Source organism: Carcharodon carcharias, chromosome 7 (genome assembly GCF_017639515.1).
Source record: "Carcharodon carcharias isolate sCarCar2 chromosome 7, sCarCar2.pri, whole genome shotgun sequence".
In the NCBI taxonomy this organism is placed as follows: Eukaryota; Metazoa; Chordata; class Chondrichthyes; order Lamniformes; family Lamnidae; genus Carcharodon; species Carcharodon carcharias.
This window is the reverse complement of record NC_054473.1, coordinates 161,354,560-161,372,904: the sequence shown is the minus strand read 5'-3', so window position 1 is coordinate 161,372,904 and position 18,345 is coordinate 161,354,560. Positions and strand designations below refer to the sequence as shown.

Genomic DNA, 18,345 nt, shown 5'->3' with positions numbered 1-18,345 from the left:
GCAGCCTGTCTGACAAATACCAAAAGCCAATAGATAATGTTGACAATTTTGAATAACTTATTAACTTATTTGATGTAAAGTTCATGAGTTTCAGTACTGATATCCTTAGTGCTTCTAGTGTAGTGATTTTCTTTAAAAGTACAGCTAATTGTACCTGATGTGGCACTGAACCATACCAGCCAGGAAAGCCCAGTGTGTGGTGAGTTTGTTAATCCCAACTGGACTGATCATAATGTACCTCTGAGTTTGGGTGGGGTTAAGCAGACATGGTTCCTCTTTTCTGTTTGCTATTCTTTCTTATAAGTGCCCATGTTTGGGCATCAGGTGAGGACATTTAATGTCCCCATGGTTAAAAAGCATGACGAGACTTGTCTTAAACTCATACATGGCGAGTGATCCTTAAATGAACATAAGTGAGGAAGAGTCATATGGACTCGAAACGTTAACTGTATTCCTCTCCACAGATGTTGCCAGACCTGCTGAGTTTTTCCAGGTATTTTTATTTTTATTTTTGTTTTGGATTTTCAGCATCCGCAGTTTTTTGCTTTTATCATAAGTGAGGAAGGAATGTTTTGCAGGTGAGTGGGAAGAATACTAATGACAGGTTTAATTGTCTTGCAGCATTGACATTTGCATGTAGCATTCACAAAGTTAGTGTAACGTCACATCACTTTGCATTGTATGATTGACCCTAGTGCTAATATTTTTTGTTAAACATACATTTTAATGTTTGGAATATGGGCATATGAGATGCAATAAGAAGGACCTGTGTTTCTTGCAGTAGCCCTGGAAGTTGTTGCAATGGGGACTGGATCAAAATGCATTGGACAGATAAAAATGAGCAAAAATGGTATGTATTCATGATGGTGGATATAATGGCACTTCCCCTTTGTAACACCATTTAAACTATTCTAGTTTGTCACATTGTAAAAAGTGTGTTTCATTTACTAAGTTCTTTTCATACATCAATGAAATGTTTCACATTTATTGTTGTATAGCACTACCTGAAATTAACTAAATAATTTTATCCATACTCTTACATTTCAGAGCTGAAATTTACATGTGTTGAATGATAATGAAATGGTGCTCTATTATTTTCATAAGCTAACCAGGTCAAATTTTAAAAAAATTATACGCTCCTGTTTTCATAGAAATGGTTAGGAACAAAGGAAGATGGGGCAAAGAGAAAGCCACTTGGCCCTTTGACCCTGCTCTGCCAATCAATTAGATCATGCTTGATCAATACCTCAGCTCTCAACCTTAGCTGCATATATCATGGTACACTTTTTTAACAATAGTACAGTTTTGAAAGCTCCAATTATCCCAGCATCTACAGCTTTTTGCCAGAGATAATTTCAGATTCCTGGTTGCTAAGATTTGGGGCTTTCTTCCAACATCTTTTTCTTATGTAAAAGGCCTTTTTCCATAAAAAGACCAAACCTCTTATGGACTAAAATGTGTCTTTATCTGGCATACTTTGGTTAGCATAGTCTCGGTTTAATAATTAGCTTTGGTTATGATAAATTGCCTATGTGGATGTCCACCATGTTCTCTTACCTCCTTGGATGGCAAGACATTATAGATGACTAAATCATTTTATGTAGGCTCTATAGTGTTCTGAATTTTGCTTACAAACAAATATGCAGAAGCTTGATACTTGAAACAGTGAAGAGAGAGCAGCTTCCATTTTAAGTTTTAAACTACAAATCTAAGATGAAGTTTTCCATTTGGTCACTGTGATGGTTTTAATTTTTCATTAATGCAAAACAAATCTCAAACAATTACACAACAACTTTTATTTATATAGTGCCTTTAACATAATGAAATGCCCCAAGGCATTTCACAGGAGCATTTTAAATCAAAGTATAACACCAAGCCGACTAAGGAGAATTAGGTCCAATGGCCAAAAACTTGGCTTAAAAAGGTAGATTTTAAAGAGTGTCTTAAAGGAGTAAAGTGGGTGGAGAGATATAGGGAAGGTATTCCAGAGCTAGGGGCCTAAGCAACTGAAGGCATGGCCACCAATGGTGAAAACATGGATGAGAATTTTAAAATCAAGACTTTGTTTGACTGGGAGGGAGTATGAGTCATCAAGCACAGGGGTGATAAGGGTAAAGCTTCCATGCTTTAGGTGAGCCATACAACAACAGCATTCATTTACAAAGTTCATCTCAACTGCACAAATGTAAGGAAGTATTGAGCAACACTCAAGACATCGAGAAAACATCCCATAGTGCTTTTATGTAAGAGAGAATGGACCAAATAGTAGTGGATGAATTAGAGGTGCTCAAATACATGGTCAAAATTATAAAAGTGGAACTTTATGCAGGATAGGATTCGGGCAGTGGATGGTTGTGAAAAGTCCTTGGGGAAAAGCTTCTACTTTTCTACATTTTAATGGGATTTCAAGATGCTGAACAAATACTGGCAAAGCATATTAATCTATCCACATGCCAAGACCTAAACATTTACATACTGGAATCTAAATGGAGTGTAATTTCCTTGAGGGTTCATCCATTAAAGATAAATTATTTTTTCTTGCCTGCTATGTCAAGTATGCAATCTACAGTGAAATCACAATGAGTTAAACTTGAATGGCACAAAATTTCAGTTATGTCAAAGTTGTAAACCATTCCTGTCAGCAGAATAGCAAATCGCATAGAATATTGCCCATGATAAACCGAAATTCCGCACTGATAACTCTGGATTAGCTGAACTTTTCTAAGATGTGACTGCATCAACCAATCAGTACGGAGTTAGACCATACAAAAGTGTGAAATCCTGGAGCACCGGCAAGCCATCATTTGACATCAAGATCTCACTGTGAAAGTTCATGCAAAACCTGCGAGTAGGGCTGAACCTGTGAGAAAGTCAAAAGTGTTGTCGATCAGAGAGAAGGTGAAATTGATACAGCAAGTGGAAAAACATGGCACGAAGTGGAAAGCGGACATTGCAAAGGAAGGGAGATTCCAACGTTGAGTTTGTCCACCATTATGAAACACAAGGCGAGCATCTTGGAACTATTTGACAAACAGGCATTCTCTCCAGCTTGGAAGAGGATGAGAATGCTGCCTATCCCCATGTTGAAGAAGCTCTGCTAATGCGGTTCAAGGCAGCCTAAACAGAGAATGTTCCCTTCAGTGGTCCAATCCTGCAGGAAAGGGGAGTCGCCCTGGCAAAGAAGCTGGGCCACATGGAGTTCGCCTGCAGTGATGGATAGCTGGACTGATTCAAGACAAGGCATGGCATTGTCTTCTGCACGGTAAGCGGTGAGGGTGCGGTGGTTATGGCAGCAATGACAGATGATTGGCTCCAAAATGGTCTAACCCATGACTTGAGCAAGTATGGACCAAGAGACATTTTTAATGTGGATTCTCTTTTGCCAAACCGCTCTTTGATGTTTGAAGATTAAACGTGTAATGGTGGAAAGCGGAGCAAGGAATGTGTCACTGCTATGGTCTGTGCCAAAATGAATGGCACTGAAAAGCTGCCCCGTCTTCTGATAGGAAATTCCAAGGAACCATATTGCTTCACTACCCACACAGCATGAGGCTAACAAAATCACCTAAATGATCTCCAGCATTTTTTGAGATCTGGATCAGGAAAGTGGATGAAACGTATCAATGAAAGAAAGGAAAGATTGTCATCATTACAGACAATGCGCCTCACACACTGACATTGCTGGCCTAAAGTGCACAAAACCGTTGTTCTTTCCTCCCAATACCACGGCCAAGCTCTGATAAATGCCCAGCCTCTTGCCCGCCTTTTTCCCTAGCTGATGCTGCAAAGGCAGTAGAGATGCTGTGGGATTTCACACCGAAAACATGTTTGAATGCATTGAAGATGCACATCCAAAAACAGCACACTAAGCAGAAAAAGATTACGGAGTTTTCTGGAGCTAACTTGCAAGCTTTTTTCAATGCAAAGCCCCAGCCTTTTGCAAGGTCAGGTCATTGTAAGGTGTGAACAAATTGAATAAAGCCTTTCACACATTTACTTCTTTACTGTCATTTCATTTGACAATTGAATCTGTTGTTTTTTCGTAGACTGTGTTTGTAGGTATATCAGCATTCATGTGGGAATGGAAGCTCTGCTTAACACATTTGGAGGCGGATCCTTTGGGATTCAACTAATCGAGATTTTTACTGTAGTTTACATAAGCTTAAAAACATGATTGATTAGGCACACAAGTATGACCTGTTGAATCTGATTGAGCAGTCCACCACGGAAGCTGGCTGCCTTCTCTCAAAATTTAAAGACAATTGCTTGTGCTGTCATGTTTCTCCTTCTTTGACACCAGGACAAAAGGAATCTGAAAATGACTTGATGCCTGTCTCTAATTCACATTATTCTGTCAATGTAAAATAATTGTTTAAGAAAAGGTGAGGTAAGGGTGACTGCCCTTGACATCAAGGCAGCATTTGACTGCGTGTGACATCAAGGAACCCTAGCAAAACTGGAGTCAATGGGAATCGGGAAAAACTCTCCACTGGTTGCAGTTTTTTTATTGTTCATTCATGGGATGTCGGCTTCACTGGCTGGGCCAGCATTGATTGTCCATCCCTAGTTGACCTTGGTGGTGAGCTGCCTTCTTGAACCGCTGCAGCCTATAGTGTAGGTACACTCATAGTTCTGTTAGGGAGGGAATTCGAGGATTTTGACCCAGTGACAGTGAAGGAATGGCAATTGATTTCCAAGTCAGGATGGTGAGTGACTTGGAGGGACACTTCCAGTTGTTGGTGTTGCCATCTATCTGCTGCCGTTGTCCTTCTAGATGGCAGTGGTTGTGAGTTGGAAGGTGGTGTCTAAGGAGCCTTGGTAATTTCCTGCAGTGCATCTTGTAGATGGTACACACTGCTCCTACTGTGTGTCGGTGGTGGAGGGAGTGAATGTTTGTGAATGGGGTGCCAATCAAGTGGGCTGCTTTGTCCTGGATGGTGTTGAACTTGTGTGTTATTGGAGCTGCACTCATCCAGTCAAGTGGGGAGTATTGACCTCCACAGGTCAAAATCCTGGAACCTCCTAACCACACCACATGGGCTACATGTAGCGGTTCAAGAAGGCAGCTCACCGCCACTTTCTCAAGGGCAATTTGGGATGGGCAATAAATGCTGGCCTAGCCGGTAACACCCACACTCCATGAATGAATTAAAAAAAAGCATAGGAATATTTTTGTCTGATGCAATACTAAGCTTTGGATTTGTCATAACCCTGATTTGCTTTGTTCCCCTTTCTCCCTACACAAGGGCACTGATCTCTGCATGCCAATTTGCAATGACATGCCCTAATTTTTCGAGTATGGTGTACAATTTTAATAAGCTTAGTATTTCACCCAAAAAGTCTTTTTCTGAGTCATATGAGCTAGCCAAAGAATTAACAAACATGATCTCTTTCTTCTAATTGCAATGCTCCACAGTGACTGAAAGGAGGCGAGTGAGAGAGGTTTTGTCTCAAACTTTCATAATCCACTGCGGAGAAACGTCTGGGCATTGCTCAATACTTCCTTACACTGATGTTGTTGAGATGAACAAGGCAGTGGGTGTACACAATCCCATTTCCAAACCCATTCCCTATAAGAAATACTGAAAAATTCAACCTCAAAAGAATTGTGAAAGGCTTAGATGTTGCATTGGTTTACATACAAAAAATATGTAAATATATTTGTATATAAATTTAAGAATTGGTGTAGAGTGAAATTCCTGTCCACAAACTTAACTTCCCGTTGTCATGACTTTTGCTCCTGTACCAACTACAGTAACAGAATATAAGAAATGACCCAATTATACTTCCTTAACCACTCCCCCAAAAGAATCCAGGACAGGTGCATTAGTCAGAACAGTCCTTCTATTGGAATGGCAAAGAGTTGCCTGAGGATTGGAATAGCAAAAGCCATAAATGGAGAGGGAAAAAGAAAGACTGGCACAAGAATAGATAGATAGTGGAGTACAGTGAAGAATGGGAGGCCATGGAATGAGTGGCACATTATACTCTGAAATTGTAGTGGAAGGTAGAGCAGGAGGTATAGCTTGTCAGGTTACAGAAAGAACTGGTGTCTAATGGCTACAGTATTTGGGTCTCATTGCATATGCCAAGCACATTTTTAACTCTAACCAATCAGAACCAACCAATTAACTCCGAAACTAATTGACTCAGACTTGATGATAACGTGTTGAAAGGTTAATCACAGCATTCAAAACTGATGATTTTTAATATAAAAATATATTGATTTGTGTTGCATTGTTCCCCCACATCAAGTTTCATATTTTCTTCAAATATTTCCTAGGTAATGTAGTTAATGACAGCCACGCTGAGGTGACTGCACGACGTGGGTTCCTGAGGTGAGAATTCTAGCAACGGAATGTCCATAAAGTAAACAAAGCTTGTACTGAGTTCTTTGTGAGTTATTCTACTTATTGTTTTATTAAGCTACAAAATTGAATGTAACTGTTACAGGGGAAAACGATCTCGAGGAAATACCTCTATTCGGATTGCTCCCTCTTTAAAAAAATAAAGTTGTCTTTAACTTGTTAAAATTTCTAAAACCTTTACCTGAATGGATGCCTATCAGAATAGGAAGTGTCCTCACTGGTAATCCACTCTGATGGAAGGCATTTAGATTGGATCTGCTGAATACATCTAGAACAGTACTGAGACAGTGCTGTTCTTTTGATCCAAAGTTAAACCAGGATCCCATCTACCTGTCTGGTGTTCAGATGAGCTTTAAAATTTTTTTTCCCCAATGTCGTCACAAGTACTCCTCTCTCAATCAATGCTACAATAAAATAAGCATATAAGCTGAGTCATTCATCATATTGTGTGGGATCTTGTTGTGCACAAATATGTTTGCCTTGTTTGCCTACATAATAATAACTGCACTTAAAACTAATTCATTGTATCTGCAGCGCATGCGAGCATTTTTAAGAAATGTGAAGTGACAAGTAAATGAGCACCTGTCTGTCTGTCATGGCAATTGGACAGCGCTAATCTGAAGCTGCTCACTCTGAAACTGTTACATGGTATTAGCTTCTGTTGCATTCATTAGACACCCTTGGATATCTCTCCATCAATGAATAATAGAACTCTCCTGCAGCAAGGAGGAGACATGATCTAGATCCGTTTGTAAGTTTTATTGATGGTAAAAGGTAATGTTTGCAGCGTACGATTTCAGTTGGAATTTCATCCCTTGGGTGTGACTGAGTGAGATCTACTTTGTTTTGAATTATGCCTTTGTGGTATTATACATATCTTTATTTTTAATTACATAAATTTAGATAATAGAAAAATGATTTTCCTGACCTGCTTAGTGTTAAAATATAAGCTGTATTTTGTCCTTCAAGCCAAGAAGCCAGGGATCAGGTTATTGGTAAGAAAGCAAGACATAATAGCCACTTATTTCTTGCCATGACACAACCTTCAATGACTGAGAGATAAAACAGGTGATATATTTTTGAGCCTTCCCTCCTGCTCTATAGCCAAGCATTAGATTTCGCCTGAGAACAGTCTGGCAGGTGATCTCATTGAAACATAGAAGATTTTGAAGGGGCTTGACAGGGTCGAAACTGAGAGTTGTTTTTCCTGTCTGGGGAAGCTAGGACAATGGGGCACAGTCCCAGGATAAAGGGTTGATCGTTTAGGACACAACGTTGTGAATCTTTGGTATCCTCTACTCCAGTGGGTTGTGCATGCTGTATCATTGGATATAGTTAAGACTGAGATAGACAGATTTTCTCGGGGAATTGAGGAACAGGTGGGGAAAATGTAGTTGAAGCTGAAAATTAGCCATGACCATTTTGAATGGCAGATCATGGCTTGATGGGCCATATGGTCTGCTCCTCTTATTTCTTTATGTTCAGGCACCTTCACACGTTACAATTTTCAACACAACCTTCGCTGCATGGACAATCAAATCAATTGGCCGAAAGTCAGGAAATCGGCATGCCTTTGGTCTCTTTAAAGGGTGATCATTATTGGTGCATAATGTCCTCTGCCATTCTCTTGAGAAGAAATATCTTTGCTCAGCTTAGTAAACATTGATGTTATGTTCTTTCCCATATTTTTAATCAACTTTGCAGTTATTTCATCTATTCCACCCGCTTTTCTGGTCTTCATTTCATTAATTGCTGCTCTTATCTTACTCTCTAGCTTTTCTGGTCTAATGAAACCGATGTCAACATTATTCTTGTAGCTCAATCATTTCAGGTTTTTCATTTTTTGCATATAGTTCTTCAAAATGCTACTTCCAGCTTTTCCTTATTTCATCAGGATTTGTTAATAAATCACCTACCTCACTCTCTATCCAGTTTGGATTCTAGGGGGGTAGAGGGACAGGAGAAGCAATTGTCATTATTACATTAATGAGTGAACTCTGAGTAATGCAACACAGGGAGTCTCACTGCCCTCTAAGGTCCTCATTCCGTACTTTGATATCAATATCACAAAAAATTATGGATGCTATTTCCACTATGTGGAAAACCTTTATTAACCTACTAAGCAATTGTATATACTTACTACACCAGTTGCTTAGTAAGACCCGTATGCAGGATCTCATTCCCAGGTGGCTAGATTGCTGAATGAATTCTTCCATGTGACTTCCTGTGACTGACCAAGTCACATTTCCTGGCTGCAGCAACAATATCCTTGAGAGCTATGGCTTTATACCCCTTTCAGACCCTGGTCTCTCGGCATATAAGGTATCGTCTTAAATCGAGTCATCTGATTGATTTTTATCAATCCCAACCTGGCCATGCAAAGACAATCTGCATGTGGTAATTTCCTGCTTTCAGCAGGGAGTGCTTCCAGGTACCTGCCAGCAATGGATGCGATTTCTTCGAGAGGCCGTTGTCTAGGTCGGTTTCTGTAATCAAGGTGTCTGGTGGTTGGTCATTGCCCCAGTGGCATGTCCTGACATGTCTGTGTACGTTTATACCTTTGTTCAGTCTTTAGTTTTTATAAAGTTCCACATAAACCTCAGTGTTGATGTCTTCGATCAGAAATCTCCCTTTGTCTAGTGTCCTTTGCACTACATGTTCCTACCACCCAGTTTTGAGCTCAGGACGTTGATCCACCTCACAACTGGTTATGTTTTAACACAAGTATAAAGTTAATACATTTTGAAAAGAAACAAAGGAAAGCCTTACAGCATGACAAAAATACACAATATCAAAATGACTTACAGTTAGAACATGAAGTATAAGTTTGTTTTGCAAATTCTGAAGAAGCATTCAATTGGGTTGGCAGGATTCAGCTCTTGAAGTGCTGAAAGACATTGGAATAGACTGGAGAGATGGACGACTCATAAGAAATCTGTACATAGGACAATCAGCAGCAATGAGTGTAACCAAGGAGGTGTTGGTTTTGGGAGAGGAGTTTGCCAAGGGAGTTGTTTATCACCATTCCTCTTCAATGTGTATACAGAAGCAATGATTAAAGAAGCATTCGAAAACACAGAATCTGACGTTAAGATTAAATGATAATATCAGTTAGATTTTTAGATGCCAAAGGACTTGTATCAAGCACAGAAGGATTACAAGAACTACTAGATGGACGAGTATCAGTAGCCATGAACTTTGCAATGAATGTGAACATCAGCAAAACCAAAGTGATGCATATCTAAAAACCACCAAGAAATATTCATATATAGGAAAAAAAACCAGAACAGGTGCAAGACTTGAAGTATTTAGGAAGTTTAATATCTGCAAATGGAATGTGCAACAAATAAATAAGAAAAAGGATAACCATGAAAAAAGCTGTTGCTAACTAGAAAACTGAATAAACAACTCAAGAAACAACTTGTAAAGAGCTTGATTTGGAGTGTTATTCTGTATGAATGTGAGACTTGGAAAGAGGAGACCAGCTTGCTAAATAGCTTTGAAATGTGGGTTGGAGAAGAATGGAAAGCATCTGCTGGACAAAATAAGTAACAATTGATAAAGTGCTGAGGAGAGTGAATGAACAAAACAATTCGCTGAACATGATTAGGAAAAGGCAGAGAGATTGGGTAAGGCATAAATAGTAAGAGACACAATGGATGGAAGATTTCAGGGAAAAAGAGAGGAAGGAAGAGAATTTCAATGCCAGATGGCTTGAAAATTGAAGGAAGTTATTGGAAAATGAAAAGACTGGCACAGGTTGGAGAGATGTGGAGAAGACTATGAGCCAAGGACCTGCCTTTGGGTAGAGCACACATGATATGTTCAAACTCTCTTCCCTTCAGCTTATACTGCTGGGATCAAGATTGAGATTATGAAGTTAGTGAAGGAAGAAAATTGCTCTCGCAATTTTCCAGCTTTTGGTTCCGTGTTGCTGCTACAGTTTGCCACTACCAACAAAGGACTTCTATTTGTTTATTGAAAGCTACTGAAGGGTAGAAACATAGGAAGTAGGAACAGGAGTAGGCCATTTGGCCCCTTGAGCCTGTTCCACCATTCAACTAGATCTTTGGTAGCAGTGATTATTGCTTGGACTTTGTCAGGGCAGCAGTCATGGAGAGAGTGCTGCTAGACCAATTGCGCAAACAAAAGTGCCCAAATAAGGGAAATGAAGAAGGAGCTTTGCGAAATTTCTCTTTGCCATGATTGCCCTGACTGCAGCAAGACATCTTTACCCGTACTCAAATCCTCTTGCAAAAAAGACCGACATACCATTTGCCTTCCTGATTGCTTGATGCACCTGCATGTTAATTATTTATGAACAAGAATACCCAGCACTGGATATCAGCACTTCCCAGTCTCTCAATATTTAAGAAATAGCCTGCATTTCTGTTTATCCTACCAAAGTGGATAACTTCACATTTCGCCACATTATATTCCATCTGCCATATTCTTGCCCACTTAACCCGTCTAAATCCCCTTGAAGCCTCTTTGCATCTCCTCACAACTCCTATTTCCACGTAGTTTTGTCATCAGCAAACCGGGAAATATATCATTTGGTTCCAACATCCAAATCATTAATATAAATTGTGCATAGCTGGGGCCCAAGCACTGATCCTTGCGGCACCACACTAGTCACAGCCTGTCAACCTACGAATGACCCATTTATTCCTACTCCCTTTTTTCTATCCATTAACCAATTCTCAATCCAAGACAGCATATAACCCCCAATCCATGCACTCTAATCTTGCTTACTAACATCCTGTGTGGGACCTTATCGAAATCAAAATACCCCACATCCACTGATTCCCCTTTATCTATTCTGCTAGTTACATTCTCAAAACACTCCCAACAGATTTGTCAAACATAATTTTCATTTCATAAAGCCATGATTGCTTTGCCCAATCCTACAATTACTTTTTAGGTGTCCAGTTATCGCATACTTTAATAGGTTCTAATAGATGTCAGGCTAACAGGCCTGTAGTTCCTCATTTTTTTTCTCTCCCTTCTTAAGTAGTGGGGCTACATTTGCTACCTTCTGTTTTAAGGGTTTGTTCAGTGTCTCTGAGTGGCCTGGAGGCTTGTGGTGGTTGAACGATTAAGTGTTTATTGGTAACACATAGCTATATACATTGCTAAGGTACAGCCTTTATTAGGTGATGTCTTCATGCTGGCTTTTGCTAGACTCTTACTGTACCCAGTCCACTAACATGTGACTCTACATCATAATTTGGGTGGCACTGTTTCCTTAGTCCCACCTTGCCATGCCAAATAGCCTTATGATAATGTCCCAATGGCTGTTTGACAGTAAAGATAAAGTCCAAGACTGACTTCTTCAAACAGAGTTTTATTTTTGGGCATTGCCTCACCTGTTTTCCCCTTTTATACATTCTAAATGGGATACTTAACTTGTTAACTAATAATTACCATTTAAACTCTTTGAGAGTTAACTGTTTCCTTCCCCAGCACCTTATAATACACTTCTCCCCAAGTCTTTACCCAAACATGTTTACAGTACTGTCATGTTATCTCTTCTCCTGCGCCGCCCGCACACCGCACCCCCCCCCAACCACCCCCCCAAACTCCAAACACGTCTCTGACTTTACAATTCAACCGGTCTGGAGGCTTGACAATTCTTTCGGACCTCATTCTAGTCACATCTGGAGGAATGGTAGACTCAGTTGATTGGGGAAACTTTGTGGATTTGGAGTTGAAATCGTCGCATTGTATGTTTCCGGCACTGGTGGCCTCCATTTGATTCACCTTGTAGACTCCTTAGAGTTCTGTTTCTCTTATCGCTATCCTGTCTGCCTTGTTCAGACTCCATAGGTTTGTCCTGTTCCTTGATAGGGTGGACTTGGGTTTTCTTTTTCTGTGGAGTCTGCCATGATCTTCCTGAAAGTTGACATTTCAAACATGGGATCATAATTTCCACATGTCTCACAATTTCTCCCAAATATTCTCTTATTTTCCAATTCTTTTTCAAGGTCATTAATTTTATTTTAGCTCAGCAACTACTGGTGAGTTCAGTTGTCTTTGTTTTAGAGTTATCTGTGGAATTTTTACACAAGCTTAGCAATTTCACCTGGGTATTCAGTTCCTTTCAGAGTCTTTCTTCCATGGTCACTGGTCCTTAGACTCTTTCAATTCACTTATTAGATCCTCAACCTGTTTCTTAGAATTTTCATTATCTGCTTTTAAAGTCTGGATTTGCTCTTCCTTAACTGCGCATCTCTTCTTTCATGTTCTTTAGAGTGGATCGAAGTTCAAGAATTTCATAGGTTTAGGTTGTTAATTCTGTATCCAACCAACTGTTTTGATTTGTTAGCAATTCCTTCTCCTGTTCCAGACATTTTTCATGATACTTAATAGAGACTTCTGATACTTAAATTCATCTAGTTATAATTTTTCATTAGTAAACTCATCTTCCATGCATGCAAGTTGGTTCTCTGCACTGATCAGTTTTTCTTTGACGGAGCCTAATTCCCCTGTGCTATCTTTCAAGCTCATATTCTTTAATTTTGCTTCTGCTAGTTGTTTCTGAGATTCTTCACATTCCTTTGTGAGAACTTCTACTTTCTCTTGCAACTGTTCAAATTTTTGTTGACGTCAGAATCATGGAATGGTTACAGCACAAAAAGAGGCCATTCAGCCCATCATGTCAATGCTATCCTTATGAAGGAGTAATTCACCTTGTGCCACTTCCCTGCCTTTATCCCATAGCCCTGCAATTTTTTCCTTTTCATATAATAATCCAATTGCCTCTTGAATGCCTCGTTTGACCCAGCCTCCTCCACACTCTCAGGCAGTGCATTCTGGATGCTAACCACTTGCTGCGTGAAAATGTTTTTCCTTATGTTACTACTGCTTCTTTGAACTGCGCACCTTTTTACTTTCAGTTCAGTTCCAACTGAATTCAAAAACACAGCTCCAAAACTTAAAGCTCACTCCTGTCATGTGATTTCCAGTAACTCACTAGCTTTTTGCCTTTAAACCAGTTTTTTTCATCAATTAAAGTAATTGCAATGTAAACAATCACACAGCTCTGCCCCCCTTAAGTATCATGCTGATCAGGTGATTTCTTGGAAAAGGCATGCTTGTTGACATTTCCATGGTGAACTTATGACTTTTTAAAAAATAAAATTCCAATTTAGCACCCAAAGGTCCAAGTAAGCAATGTCCTTCCAAATTTTAAATGAAGAATCCAGTATGTTAAGATATGGTTTTTCCAGTTACTAGCTGTTTGCGCACTTTGCGTTAAACATAAGACAAATGATTATGTTAAGATATATTCTTTATCTTAATACTACACAAGGTACCATTCATTAAACCAGCACTGGGACAGTCAAGGACACCGTGTTCTGATGAGGTTCAATAGATCAGATCAGAATCACAGATCACAAAATTGTTATGGCACAGGAGACCATTTGGCCCATCGTGTCTGTACGGGCTCTTTGAATGAGCAACTTTGTGTCATTTCCCCCTCCTCCTCCCTGTAACCCTGCACATTCTTCATTTTGAGATAACAGTCTAATTCCCTTCTGAATACTTCAATTGAACCTGCCTCCACCAACTTCCAGGCAGTTCCTTCATTGTCGCTGGGTCAAAATCCTCCCTCCCTAACTGCACAGTGGGTGTACCTACACTACAAGGTCTGGCAGTGGTTCAAGAAGGCAGCTCACCACCACCTTTTCAAGGGCAATTAGGGATGGACAATAAATGCCGACCTAGCCAGAGACGCCCACATCCCGTAAATGAATAAAAAAAGTGCATTCCAAATTCTAACTTACACCTTGCCAATCCAAAAATGACCCATTTGTACCTCCTGCCTGTTTCCTGTTAGCTAACCAATCCTCTATCCGTGGCTAATATGTTTACCCCCTACACCATGAGCTCTTATTTTGTGTAGTTACCTTTGATGTGGCACCTTGTTAAATGCCTTCTGGAAATCTAAGCACTGTACATCCGCAGGTTCCCCTTTATCCATGTTGTTTGTTCCTTCTCAAAGAACTCTAATAAATTAATCAAACACAATTTCCTTTTCATAACACCATATTAACTCTGCCTGATTGCATTAAGAAGGCCATTCAGTTCCTCAAGATTATTCTGCCACTGAATTCAATCATAGCTGGACCTGTATTTGCTTTGCTCCATATGTCTTGATGATTTTTGCAATCTTTGATGCAGCGATTATTGCTTGGACTTTGTCAGGGCAGCAGTCATGGAGAGAGTGCTGCTAGAACAGTTGCGCAGACAAAAGTGCTCAAATAAGGGAAGTGAGGAAGGAGCTTTGCGAAACTCCTCTGTCATGATTGCCCCAACTGGAACTGAGGCATAAATTCTGATTTGTAAATAAAAACAGAAAATGCTGGAAAAGTTCAGCAGGCCTGTCAGCATCTGTGGAGAGAAGAACAGCCAATGTTGGATAGTGTAAGTTTCTTTCTCACAGCTGATGTTACAGCACTTGTTAAGTTTCTGACTTTAATCCTAAAATAGGAATATTAGCAGGAAATACAGAAATAAATATATGACTCTTAACTTTTTATTAATTGTGTATCCTTCAATTACAGGGAAATTGAGCTACGATTCCAATACAAGCATCTGTTGCTAGTCAGTGCCTATTTTACAGTTACTATATTAACTTGCTGAAAAAAGGTTAGCAATGCCAACATGGCTTCTTTTCGGATAAAGTGTCAGCACAAAATGGTGACTTCACCTAGTTGGTTTGTTGCAGAATATTTGTTTGTAAAAAAACCTTTAAAATGAAATGGTCAGGTTAAGCAAGCACACTAATTCTGCTAAAATAAAATCTAAAATCTAGGCCATCTTACAATATCTACTGTTCCCCTTTTTCTACCCTTCTAACTACATCCTCAAAAACCTTTAATAAATTTGTCAAATCGATTTCCCTTTCATAAAACCACATGGGCTTGTTTTAACCGTACTGTGCTTTTCTAAGTGCAATGCTAAGATTTCCTTAATATTCTAGGTTCTTGATTTTCATTTCAGCTATGTAATTTTTCAACAACTCAATGATTCTCAGTAAGTTTGAGGCATCCAGTGCTTTTCCTTTTGGTTCCTTGAAATTCATCGTCGGGTTTACATTTTCTGATATTATTTCTGTTTTTTCTTTCCGTGTGCAGCAGAGCTTTGTCCTTATCCTTCATTTTGGTTTTACTGTTGGCTGGTTTTGTCTCCAGCGAAGGCTTAACTTGTTTCAGTTCTGCAATTGTGCTACTTATGGCTTCAGTATCTGCGCACAGCTTGGAAAATTCTATGGCTTTTCCTTTCAATGCCTTCTCTTTTCTATTCAACTGGTTCTTCAGCTCTTTAGTCTCTTTCTTACCTGTCTTGGCTTCCTTCTGGAAGACTGAACATTGCTGAATCTTCCCTGCAAAGTGGCTGTTTAGTTAACTGTGGTCCTCTCCGCAGATGCTATCTGATCTGCTGAGTTTTTCCAGGTGTTTTTATTTCTGTTTTTGTTTTGGATTTCCAACATCCGCAGTTTTTTGTTTTTATCTTGGCTCTTTAGTTTGTTCAGAGTGACTTTAAATTCATTTTGCTTCTCTCCATAATTTTCCAGAAGAACAAACTTTGACCTGAGGGATTCTTGTAGTGTGAACATCCTTCAACAGATTTTCATTTTCTTTGCAAAGCTCAATGGCTTCTTCTTGAGTTTTCTTGTAATAGAACAGAGTCTCCTCAACTTTGTTCTGCTGTTCTTTCATTCTGCTATTCAAGGCAGTCTTCATTTCTTCTTGCTGCTGAAGTTTATGTACTCCTTTTGCATTTGATCGTAAAGGACAATCAACTGTTCTTCCAACTGTTCGTCTCCCTGTTGACCTCTTGACAGTTCACATTGCACATTCGTGTGTTGCTTTGTCGCTACTGATAGTTCCAACACAGCTATTCCTGAAGTAGTATTCAGCATCTTTTTTAACTCATGTTTTTCCAGGGGTATGTATTGATTCTTCAAAGACCCTTTCAAGGCAACAACAACTTTCTTGCTTGCTGTTGTGCCTGGCTGTACTTTTGGTTGAGTTCTTCCAGCTCAGGTTTGATACAAACATTTTCCTGTGGAATAGCTTTATTTACTTTTTGTGGGTTTTGTTTTTTTGGGTTACATCAGATAGTTTTCCTTCATTCACAGCCATGTCACTCTGCACTGCCATCTGCTGTTGCAGTTTGGGTAATGTGTCGGCATTTTCAAACAGTTCTATTTTTACGCTTTTCTGCTGCTTCTCAGCCTCTTTTCTCTGCCCTAAACTTTTTGGCTCGTGCACTGCATTGTGCTGACATGGTCTGCCAACATCTTGTGGCTTGCTTAGGTATTGTCTTCCTCAGCCTGAGTTCTCCTTGTCCTTTTGGTGCTTTATAGGGGTTGTTCCATAAAGTCTGTGCTCTCTGTAACTTGGGGTAGAATTTTCTGCCTACTGGGTGGGTGGGCCCACCCAATCTCCAGCGAGAAGTGTGCTCTTTTGTGCATGCGCACGAAAGAGCGCACATCTCCCTGAGGCTAAGTGCTGCCTCAGGGAGATCGCTTACACTTGTACAAACATTAAAAAAAGAAAAATAAAGAAGTCCTTAACATGTTCCCCTCATGTGACAATGTCATATGAGATGGGACGTTAATAAATTTCACTAAAGCTTTATTAAAGTTTTTTAAACCCTACATGAAACCTCACCCCGCTGATGGATGTGGTTTCATGTTTTTACAGAAGCCCGCCGGGGCTCCTGGCCTGCCCACCAACCTTAAGGTTGGACGGGCAGGTCCTTTAATTGTTTTAATTATCCTGTGAATGGCCTCAATTGGAGGCTGATTTTGCTGTGCCCCCGCCTTCCTGAAGATTTAAATGGGGTGGGATGACGTCGGGGGTTCCCCTCAACGTCATCCCGCGTCATTTTGCACGTCAGCGAGTGGGCCCCGCCCCCTGCTCGCCGATGGCAAAATTCAGCCCTTGGAGTTTAAAAGGCTTTTAATACCCCAGCAAACGTGGCTGAGGTTTCATCTGTACCTTATGATATATTGTCTGTAATTTCACTAAGTAAGTACAAAATTGTATAAACTTGGACTTCCTCCAATTTCCTATTTAATTCTGTTTTACTCTGGTAACTTAATTTTTTTTCTCCATGACACCCAATTTTGCATCTTGTATCAGCCTAAATTGATCTGGTAGTTTTAATTTACTATCCATGGCTGTTTTTCATAACGGGGGAATATAGCTTTAATTTTTATTCAAGATGGCGCCCCAGCAGCTGTTTTTCTCTCCTCTTCCATGTTTGTTGGGTCCTGCGGACTCCTGCTCTGATCGCAGTCCCAAATTTTTTGGGATTTATTTTCTGCTGTGATTTATTAAATCAATGATTTGGGTCCTTCCCTGTGATCTTGGAGGATTTTCGGGTGCATAATCAATTCCCGGCTTTGGCTGAGGTTTTTAAATCTTCTGATTTTTTTTATCTTTTAAACAAGCTCGGCCGCCATGTGGTATAGTGCCAATTCTGAACCCGGGCTGGCCGCTGTGGTTTCAGAAACGGGCTTGGACTTTTTTTAAAAGCTCATTACGGCTAGGTCCTTTTACTCTGCAATCTGTGGTTACTCACAGTGGACCTCCACGAGATCTTGTGGAGTCCTTAGCTACACTGGAGCTTTCTCTTCTCCTCTTTTTCTCTTGGAACCTTGCTCAGCCTCTGGCTTAGTCCTATGACTCTACATTCAATGAGGTCTGGCTTTTCATCTGGATAGTGGGTTTTCCTCTGCCTTTGAGCCTTTTTTCCTTTTTGAATTTTGCTCAGCCTTTTGTGATCTGGCTAGGCCCTATGACACTGAGTTCAGTCAGGCCTGACAATGGGGCTTTTTTAGGTGACCTCCAGCTTTCTCTTCAGTTTAGGCGCACTTCTCACAGGTCAGACTGCAATTTCTTTACTTTTTCATGCTCTGGGATCCTTCTCTAGCTTCTAGGTTATGGGTTTGTTCATT

General features: G+C 40.0%; 1 protein-coding gene across 6 annotated transcripts in view; it reads left to right on the top strand.

Moving 5' to 3' along the window:
• Window positions 1–18,345, top strand: part of adat1 (adenosine deaminase tRNA specific 1) — a 64,458-nt gene that overhangs the window by 5,719 nt on the left and 40,394 nt on the right. For 4 of the 6 annotated variants that reach the window (XM_041192402.1, XM_041192400.1, XM_041192404.1 and 1 more), the window contains exons 3-4: window positions 782–850; window positions 6,284–6,338. In XM_041192402.1, coding sequence (XP_041048336.1) covers window positions 782–850; window positions 6,284–6,338 — 124 coding nt within the window. The remainder of the gene's footprint in view (window positions 1–781; window positions 851–6,283; window positions 6,339–18,345) is intronic. The other 2 variants (XM_041192403.1, XM_041192401.1) reach the window with 1 other exon arrangement.